This window comes from Phoenix dactylifera, unplaced genomic scaffold (assembly GCF_009389715.1).
Source record: "Phoenix dactylifera cultivar Barhee BC4 unplaced genomic scaffold, palm_55x_up_171113_PBpolish2nd_filt_p 001273F, whole genome shotgun sequence".
Taxonomy (NCBI): Eukaryota; Viridiplantae; Streptophyta; class Magnoliopsida; order Arecales; family Arecaceae; genus Phoenix; species Phoenix dactylifera.
Window position 1 is genome coordinate 108,436 of NW_024068606.1, and position 10,543 is coordinate 118,978.

General features: G+C 40.3%; 1 protein-coding gene across 1 annotated transcript; it reads left to right on the plus strand.

Annotated features, from left to right (window-relative positions):
• The first annotated feature begins 4,396 nt into the window (after window positions 1-4,396).
• Window positions 4,397-10,037, plus strand: LOC120108325. The gene is made up of 3 exons (XM_039121911.1): window positions 4,397-4,586; window positions 4,759-4,804; window positions 9,850-10,037. The coding sequence occupies exons 1-3, from the start codon at window positions 4,428-4,430 to the stop codon at window positions 10,020-10,022; spliced, it is 378 nt and encodes a 125-aa protein (XP_038977839.1). The 5' UTR covers window positions 4,397-4,427; the 3' UTR covers window positions 10,023-10,037.
• The last annotated feature ends 506 nt before the right edge of the window (window positions 10,038-10,543 follow it).

Consider the following 10,543-nt stretch of genomic DNA (forward strand, 5'->3'; position numbering starts at 1 on the left):
ATGCATGCTAGCTCCTGCAACTAACATGTCATCAACATACAATAGCAAGATAATGTAAGATGTACCGAAGTCCCGGAAGTAGCAACAGTGATCCTCCTGACATCTCCTGTATCCTATCTCAAGCATGTAACTATCGAACTTGAGATACCATTGTCTGGGTGCCTGTTTCAAACCATAGAGGCTTTTCTTTAGTTTGCAGACTAAGTCACCCGTGCCAGCTGCAATGTATCCCTCCGGCTGCTGCATATATATCTCCTCATCGAGATCTCCGTGGAGAAAGGCCGTCTTCACATCAAGCTGCTCTAAGTGAAGATCCTCTACTGCCACCATGCTCAGCACCGCTCGAATAGTACTCATCTTAACTACAGGAGAAAAGATCTCTGTGAAGTCGATACCTGCTCTCTGCTGAAATCCTTTTACAACCAGCCTGGCCTTGTATCGCTTCTTCCCGCCTTGCTCTTCCTTCAGCCTGTAAACCCATTTGTTTGACAGTGCTTTCTTCCCCTTGGGCAGATCCACCAAATCCCACGTTTGATTCTGCTCCAATGACTTCATCTCATCATCCATGGCCAACTCCCACTCCTTCCTGGTATCAACCTCCAATGCCTCCGTGAAGCATTCAGGTTCGCCATTATCTGTGAGCAGCAAATAACTAAGAGTCCCATCATACCTTTGAGGAGGCTTCCCATGAGTACTACGAGTGGACCTTCTTAGTTGTGGAGGGGGTGCCAATGCTTCACCAGAATTTGTAGACTCCTCTTCAGGATCCACAAAACACGGCTCAACAGGTTTTGTTTCTGATTCAGTGCTCTGCTGCATTTTCTCATTGAATACCACATCATTACTACGAATGATCTTCTTGTGTTCGGGATCCCAAAGCCGGTACCCAAACTGTTGACCTCCGTATCCAACGAAAATACACTTCTTTGATTTGGCGTCTAGTTTGCTTCTTTGACTGGAATCAACATGGACATAACTGGTACAACCGAATACTCGTAAGTGCGCCAAATCAATCTTCTTCGCTGTCCATGCTTCCTCAGGAATCCCAAATTCAAGTTTCTTTGATGGCCCTCTGTTGATCAAGTAGGCAGCAGTGTTAACTGCTTCCGCCTAAAACTGCTGTGGCAATCCAGCATGTATCCTCATACTCCTGGCACGCTCATTAATTGTTCTGTTCATCCTTTCAGCAACTCCATTTTGTTGTGGTGTTCCTGGAACTGTCCTTTGCCTGACGATCCCAGCATCTGCACAGTAGTCCTCAAACTCCCTGCTACAATACTCACCACCGTTGTCCGATCTCAGGCATTTCAACCTCTTTCCTGTCTCGAGTTCTACCATCACCTGCCATCTCCTGAAGACCCCAAATACCTCTGACTTGTGCTTCAAGAAGAACACCCAAAGCTTCCTGGTAGCATCATCAATAAAAGTAACATAGTACTGAGATCCACTAATGGAAGAAACTGGTGCAGGCCCCCACACGTCCGTGTGTACGAGATCTAGCTTTTCTTGCTTTCGAGGTTTACCTTCTTTGTTGAATGAAACACGCTTCTGCTTTCCAAGAACACAATCCTCACAGAAGTCCATCTCAACACTCCTGAGACCCTGCAGCTTTCCCAACTGGTGCATCACCTCCAGTCCCTGATAACTCATGTGCCCAAGTCTACAATGCCATAACTTGGTGTCCACATCTGCTGCAACAACTCCAATAGAGTTCTCCGTGCCGTTGGTGACATAAAGTGTCCCAACCTTCTTGCCACTAGCCACCGTCAACGAACCTCTGGATATCTTCCACTGATCAGCTGTGAAAGTAGCCTTGTACCCCTGGCTCGCCAACTGTCCAACAGAAATCAGATTCCTCTGCAGTTGAGGTACGTGCCGTACGTCCTCAAGCTCAAGTGAAGATCCAGAAACCAACTTCACTTCCGCGCTTCCCCTTCCTTGTATGGTGCAAGGCTCTCCATCCCCTAGGTAGACTTTGCCAAAGTCTCCCTTCTCATATCCTTCAAGAAGCTTCCGTTGGGATGTAGCATGGAAAGACGCGCCCGAGTCTATCACCCAAGACTCGTCACAGGTAGACAAAGATAGAACGAGGGCATCCATATCACCGTCTTCAGCAAGATTTGCCAGATCCTTGCTGACTCCTTCGGTGTGGTTGCCTTGCTTCCCTTTAGGAGATTTGCAATCCCTCCTAAAGTGCCCCGTCTTCCCGCAGTTCCAGCACTTCGCTCCCTTGTTCTGAGGTGCTCGAGACCTGCTGGATCTCGACTTCGAGTCGCTTCGAAATCGACCGTCCTTCTTTTGTCTTCCCCGGTCAGAGGTGTTTAGTGCACTTCCAGACGACTCCGTAGCTCCAGAAGATTTTCTTCTTGCTTCTTCACTCAGAAGCACTCCCACAACGTCATCAAAAATCAACTTCCCCGTTGCCGAAGAGTTGCTCACCGCCATCACCAGGCCCTCCCAGCTATCAAGCAATCCGGAGAGGATTAGCAATGCCCGAATCTCATCGTCAAAACTAATCTCCACTGACTCCAACTGGGCCGTGAGTCCATTGAACTCGTTGAGGTATTCTGCTATGCTGCCGCCATTTTTCATACGAAGATTAAACAACCTCTTCATGAGAAATACCTTGTTTGATGCTGAGGGTTTCTCGTACATCCGCGACAATGTTGCCATCAACTCCATCGTCGTCTTCTCGTTTTTGATGTTGAATGCCACTTGGGATGCAAGTGACAATCTGATGGTGCCGAGCGTCTTCCGATCGAGGACCTCCCAGTCTTCATCGGACATCTTCTCTGGTTTCTTTGCTCTACCTCCAAGAGGTAAATAGAGATCCTTCTGGTAAAGGTAATCTTCTATTTGCATCTTCCAAAACCCGAAGTTCGTGCCATTGAACTTCTCAATTCGCAACTTCCCTTCATCCGTGATTGCAGAATAACCAATAGCTCTGATACCAATTGTTGTCGGCGCCCCGCACCGGAACCCACTCACACCAGCGCCGCCACCGACGTCGGACAAGCAAGAGAGATACAAACGGATAAGCACTCTCTCGCTCCCTCGACTCCGGACTCAAGGATCACCTCTTCGCTCCGCCTACGAAGGGCAAAAGATTACCCCGTGGTATCAGTAGGATAAAACACTTGAGCACCGCAACGGATTATCAAAGATCAAAGAAAGAAGAAGGAAGAAAATAGCAAAGCAAACACAAAAATGTAACGAGGTTCGGCTACAAATAGCCTACGTCCTCCACCGCTCCAAATCTCAATAAGGATGAACTGATTACAGAGATAGCACACACCCGAACGATCACAAGCGATCGATCTACAAGAGATTCACACAGAATTCCCTTTGCACAAGAAGTAGGATCCCAATCCTCTTCTTCTCTAGAACCCTAGCCTCACAAACAAGAGTCTCTCTCAAATATACGGCCAATAACCCTTACCCTAGGGCTCTCATGAGTCCTATATATAGTCTCAAGACCTTCAGATGATCATAGCCGTCGAAACGCTACCAAAAACACCAAAAGAAAATCGTCCGTACGATTTTTCGCGAGCCCGAGTCGACTCGGCTGAAGTCCGAGTCGACTCTGGCACGTCTGAACAACTTCCAGTTTAACTGGCACGATCTCGAGTCGACTCCACTGTATCTCGAGTCGACTCGACGATGCTCCGAGTCGACTCGACTGTAGTTCGAGTCGACTCTGACAGTCCAGACAGAAACATGGTTTTTGCGGCTTTCTCCTCTCGGGTCGACTCGACAGACCTCGAGTCGACTCGACTGTTCCCGAGTCGACTCGACTGAAGCTCGAGTCGACTCCGACAGTCCGCCAGACAGAAAACTATGCAAAAATTGATTTTCCTTCAATTCTCTTCATCACCAAAGGTCTCCACATACCCCAACATAAATTTTCAAGGGAGAAATGTCTTTAGGGTTAAACTAATGCTCCTAGATCTAAGTTGCTTCAATAATCATCAATCTCAAAAAATCAAATAATAGAATGCAAGAAAACTAATGTATAGTAAAAAATTCTTACAAATCTAAATTTGATTACATTTAGCATGCCCCGTGAGCTCAAGAAAATTATACCATATGGCAATTTACATAATGCTAGCCAAAATATGGATATTTTGGATTCCTTACTCTTTTTTTTTCTTTTTTGCACCATAAAATAATTGTTTATATGCTTTCAATCATTTGAAATTTTACCAAGAATTAAAATGTTTTGATTTGATTTTGTTTTTTTTTCCATAGTTGGTAACATGAAAAATCTAATCTAATTAATAAAAATTAATTTGCAATTGGGATTCAACTACTTTGTTAATATCAGATGTTTTTAGTTTTACTACTTACAAGAGGAGGGGATGTGTATATATATCGTCTCATATACGGTGCTGTAGCTTTCAAGTTTGTTTTCTAGAAAATAACTGAGGATGGAAGGCTCCGCCGGACCGGCGAGCGGAAGCCTAGCGGCGGCGGCGGCGGCGGCGGCGGCGGCGCGAGGTTCGGATCGGGCGGTTGCGGGGGCCTCCAAATACCTCCCCAACCTCCCCTCTCGCGGCCTTTTCTCCGCCGATTTCTCTTCGAACATGGTAAACTCTCTCTCCTCTCTCGCAGCCCAAACCCTCCCTCGGCCTCCCAAACCCTACCTCCTTCTCCCCATTTTACCCCGAACTTACCCAATTATCTTCTGTAGATGTTCATTTCTTTAGTGTTTTTTGAGAATTGTTCCGTCTTTGATCACGCATTGAGAGCTGTGTGCAGGGTGGCATGCGTGTATACGTCTGCGATCACGATACATCGCCTCCAGGTTCGTTTACATTCTTATGTATTTGTTTTCGTATTTTGTAAGCTTGAGACATTTAATCTTTCTAGTTTCTAGTGTTCGTTGTCTTAGGGATGCAAATTCTTGTGGATTTTGGTCGAAAGATCACATGCTTCCAGTCTAAAATTGGAATTTTGAAGAACATTTATAATGGTCATAAAAAATGTTCAAGTCGTGTTGAACAAGATGAATTTTTGATGGTTTCTTCTTGGAATTTTTGGCCCATTTCTTTTAATTGGTAAGCCTATGAAGCATTGGTGCTAGGTTTGTTATTAATAGATTTGTTGCTTTCCATGCGTTATTGGGTATTACAGGATCTGTGTGAATATGGTCCCTTTTTGCATGGAATGTCTTTCTCATTTCTTGGTAGATACAAAGTTGCTGTGGTAATCCATGAAACTTCTGATCGCTTTACATTGTGATGCACATTATGAAAATTTGATTGTTTTGGTTCGGTATAAATGATTTATGAAAGATGTATCTAATTTTTATATGTTTACTCAACCGTCATAAGTCTTCATCAAGGATTCAAATCCCGAGCATTGGTATCGTATCAATAACTGGACGGTATTGTAAGAACCTTATATAGGGGCAATGTGCCTCGATATGCTTTGGTATGAATGAGCAAATTACAAAAAAAAGGTACTGAGTAATATAGGGCAAGTATGGGATCGGTACACCTCAATATGATGCCATGGGGGCCCAATTGGCTTATTGCTGGTGTATGCTGGACTTTATCATACTGGCTCCTAGCAGTTTGGTATGCACCAGCCTATACACGGCCGGTATGCAGGAGATTTGAACCCTTGGTATTTCATGATAAATTAATTTCCATTCCAAGTGATTGAATTGGTCTAATCATGTCCTTACACACTACAATAGTAAATTTGCAGAAGAAGTTGAATACTTTTATTGTGAAAATGATTTACCTAGTAATTTGTGAGACATGAATGTCATGAATATAGTGCATAAAAATTATTAAAGAAAGTTGGTTCCTAGTAAATCTGTTTTGCATATAAACTACAAGTTTTCTCTTTTCTAATTGATTCATCAGTAAAATATATAGACTTAGGGCTAGTGAGAACGTAACCTTCCAAAATAAGGGACGGATGTGGGAATCCCAGTGCTCAAAATTTATCCTGTGGCTTGTCTTCTTGTAAATGACACACATTGGTAAACTACGAAATAAGATATCAGATTTTTGGAGGACTTCTATAAAGATATAGGCATCAAACTTGATTAACCTGAACATTGTATGTTGAACACTCTCGATGTCGATGGCGGTGAAACATGATGAATTTCGTAAACACGTAAGCCTCTTAAGTTATTTCATATGGTATATTTGAGGCAAAAGTTTGATATGATAGATGGCTTTGTTTAGGAAAAAAAAATAGAACTGGAAAATGAATGTAGAAGCACTGAGAGGAATGTGATTGAAGGATCAAGCTATCCTTCTTTAGAAATAAGTGGACTATTTTGAGCAAAGAAGGGAAAGAGACTGTTGATCACAAAAAACAGTGGGGGAGGTTGTTGGATTTCCTTCTTCCTTTCTTCTTGTTCTCTTTTCCTTCTTCTTCTTATTTTCTTTTTTCAAGGTTATGTGCAAAACATGGTAGAATCACTAATAAATATGGTTAAATTAAGGGTGGCTATAAATTAGGCATGTGCCAAGACAAGATATGTCCATACTCCTATCCATCCTATCTGTTTCATGCAACTCTATTATTGCATTAACATCATCGGATGTGGACAAGATCTGCATGGCAAAGTGCTGGTGAGGAATTAGAGCCAGTGTTACCCGGTTTTAAGCCATACTCACATGTATAAGAATAATAGTGAATGACATCCTAGGTCCACATGTGTCATAGTCTTTGCCTGCAAGCAGATAGACTTGATCAAGTGAATATTCTGATTTGCTATTAAATTGTTCTAATCTATATTATGTTAGGCGCAAGGTATGTCGTGAAAACATCTCATTGCACAACGATCTTGTTGATAGAATATTGATTTCCTGGAAGATCCAGAGGATAGTCTGACACGGGTGCTTAAGAAGGCAAAAAGGAAGACACAGGTGCTTAAGGAGACAAAAGGAAATTTTTTCTATGGTAATTTATTTTTGGTTTATGCCTAAGCAAAGGCAAATTTTGGAACGCCTTTTTATGGTGTTTTTCTTTCTTATGGAATTCCTAATTATGATTTTTTTCTTTCTCCTCACATTTAGGATTATTGATTGTAATTGCTTGATAAGCATTTCAAACGTGCTATATAAAGGCATGCTCTATATTATGTTTTAAGAATTTAATTTCAAGGTTGAGTGAATTAAGGTTTAAGCCTTTGGCTCGACAAGTTTCTTCTTTTGGATATTCTATATCTCTAGGCATTTCTTGGGTGGTGAGCGTGTTCTTGCTTTGTATCTTAGGAAGATTGTCTGTGAGTGGTGATCACTAGAACTCTGTATCCCTAGGGTGGATTCCTTTGGGTGGTGAGTTTTTTTTTTTCATAAAACTCTGTATCCCTTGGGTGGATTTTTTTGGGTGGTGAGTTTTTATATATCCATTGTTCTTGTTCTTGGAGATTTGGGTTTATCATTATTCTCAAATTCTTGGGTGGTTTTGGTTTGCTTGTTGTTTGTCTTCCCCCCTTTTATTTTTCCGGCATCATAGTCTCATTGAATGAATGGTTATGACTTTCATGTAGCATGTTTTACTAGATGATGCGCCTACAATGCCGTCAAAAGAACTGTGAACAAGAACCTGACTGAAGATTATAAGCCAGGCTGTTAGAGTGTTAACTTAGAGAGAGAGAGAGAGAGAGATGTTTTCATGTAGAGTAGTTTAGGGCCATGCAAATTGAGAGAGTTGGAAACAAGAAATTCTGTTTGAGCTTCAGAAAAAATGAATGCAAAAGGTTCTTGAAGAAAGGCTTATTTTAGAAAAATTCTTAGTGGAGTCAATTATTGCTAACTACGACAGGAGGACCCTTTTGTCAAGACACAGTCCCCGCCAAATGTGGCCCCCACACTAATGAGAGGGTATGGAGTTTGACAATGCCATAACTGGGTCCATTGAGCTTTACATGCCTCATCAAGATATGGAGAAGCCTTTTCCCAGTAAGGATGTTTTGTGATGTGTTGGTCAACGGCAATCTACTATGTGGATTTTGAACAAATTCCTAGGTGGTGGAATATGAGAATCTAAAACTGTCTCTCAGGTCATAATTATGTATTTCTGATTTCTTTCTTAATCTATATAGGACTTATACATTCTAATTCTGTGATGTTTTAACTTATATAAGGAAACCAGGTAGCATATTTTCTTTTTCTCTCATTTATCATGATGTGTACAATGTTGGTAATAAATGATATATTAATCTGGCTGTTAGTATTGCCAAAAAGAAAATGAACTCTTTCTGAGTGATTCTGATAATCTAATAACCATTCAATATAGATGATAATTTTGGTGAGGAGTTATTCATGTCATGCACTATTGTCCCTACTGAGTTCTCCTGAGTTTGACATATATAAGATAAGAAGACAGATTATGAAAGAAATTGAGAGGGTGAGGTGAATCAGGAACACGTTAGATGGGAAGAGCGAGAGGGTGTAGAAAAAAGAGGAGTGGGTTGACAATTAATTTAATTTGAGCAAAAATAAGTGGGGCACTTTCCTGCACATGAACAACATTTGGCATAAGGAAATTGGTGTAGTTTGTTGGAATTGCTGCACTACATGGGGTCAAGGAATTTTTCATGTGCACTAGTTGGGGCCCACATGGCATTTTCCATTTAAGTTATGTGCGTATAGATCTTGCTTGTCTAATAAGCTTAGTTCATTGAAATTATCCATTTTGCGCCATGTATACACTACGAAGTTACTAAACCAAAATTTATGTCTTTATTATATGATAATGGAATTTTCCAATGTATATATTATACGTAGTATTGATTCTTCAGTATATTTATCATAATGTTTCACACATTATTGACATCTGATTTCTGAGAATTTTTTCCTTGAGGAAAAGAATTGGTTTGAAGTTGCAACTGAAAATTTGAATCTAAAGGTATTATTTATCTGTTTGCGACAACATAAATTTTCATGGATTATAAACTTAATATTATAGTTCGTTTCTGTTTTTCTTATTTCTCATACTAGTAAATCTGCAAATATGGCAAGCATGCACTAGAAACATTCTATATGTACACAATCCTTGAACCTTCTTTTCAAGATGTAGGCAAGTCATTTACTATTGTCATATACTAACACATTTACTGATCCATCTATCGCATTGGGTCTGAAGCAATTTAAGAGATGCCATAGCTTCCAGACCTGTAGGTTTTTTAGCAGGCCATTTTTTTCGGAATAGCTTATCTTGGAAAATAAAAATGCAAACCTACCATCAATGGCTTGGGTCCACTTTTGGTGCCCTCTAATTAGTATTCTCAACATTTATCTTAATTAGATGCTCTTAGATTTTGGAATGATGTTGCCATAATAGTGGGTGTCCAATGTTGCTGGCAGTAATTGTGGTTTCTTATGTTTGTGTGGAGACTCCTGGGCAGATTTTTTGATTCATTACTAGTGCAGATCGTGCCTGGTTCTTGGATACTGTTGAACTTTGTGCTTAGGAAAGGCCTGGGACTTTTACATCCAATTTTTAGGCTTGATACTCAAAAAAAGAAAAATGCAAGCATCAATCAAAGATTTGTGATGCTTGTGAAATAAAGCACTATATAAAGAAATGATAATACAATCTAAGCATAATTATACTTTTGGATATGTAGCTTTCCATGCCTGGAAACCCTCCCATCTTCTCATCCTAAGTAGTAGTCTCTCATGTAAGTTGTACTCAGAGCTAAACTTTCCTTATTACCTTCTAAATTTTGAAAATATGTTGGAATTATGTCATAATACTAAAACATGCATGTATCTTTTCCTCCATGATATTCATGATTTTCAACTTATTTTGGGTTTGAAAACCTTGAAAATCACTGAGTTACTAAATTTCCATGTTTGCATATTCTTTTTTATTTAGAGGACCAAGTTATTAAGACAAATACAACAAACATATTGATTAGAGCTCTCCAACTCAGCAAACAAAGGAGTGAATTAAAGGATATAAATGCTAAAGCTCCAGCAGAGAGCAGCAAGGGGAAGAGGTATGGATTTCTATTTGATTTACTGGTGTTGTTTACCAAATTTTATTGAATTGGTCTCTAATTTGGGGTATACATGATAATGAACCCATGCATTGTTATAATTTTATTTTATTAATTTTCTTTCTCAAGTTGCTTTATTGATCTAGTAGAAGAGGACTTCCATAAATTGGTAATTTAATCATCTGGATGAGTACATGCTTATGTGTGTTGATTTCTTGCAAAGTGCATGCATGTCATTTAACATTTGCATGAAATTAGGTATCCATTTGATCATGTTTTTGTGCCCATGCCCTCTTGTTTATATTGGAATCATTTCTTATAAGGCTTGCAAGTTGCAACAGCTACTCGCCAGTCTAGCTCTCGCACCTGCTTTCATATGCTCCAATGTTTCATGAATTTGGTTATTTTTTCATACATACACACCCTCACACGCACACATGGACTTGAGCTATCAGCTCATTGATAAGATCTGCAGTCTAGTCCTATTGTGCAAAACATATGATCCATCAGTAGATGAGACTCCATGTGAGTTATAATCTACAATATTGAAAATTCTTAAAGGCCAAGTCA

Coding starts and splice junctions, on each gene's coding strand:
- LOC120108325 (XM_039121911.1), top strand. CDS start 4,428: ATGGAAGGCTCCGCCGGACCGGCGAGCGGAAGCCTAGCGGCGGCGGCG. Junction 4,587..4,758: donor CCGATTTCTCTTCGAACATG/GTAAACTCTCTC, acceptor AGCTGTGTGCAG/GGTGGCATGCGTGTATACGT. Junction 4,805..9,849: donor TCACGATACATCGCCTCCAG/GTTCGTTTACAT, acceptor TTTTTTATTTAG/AGGACCAAGTTATTAAGACA.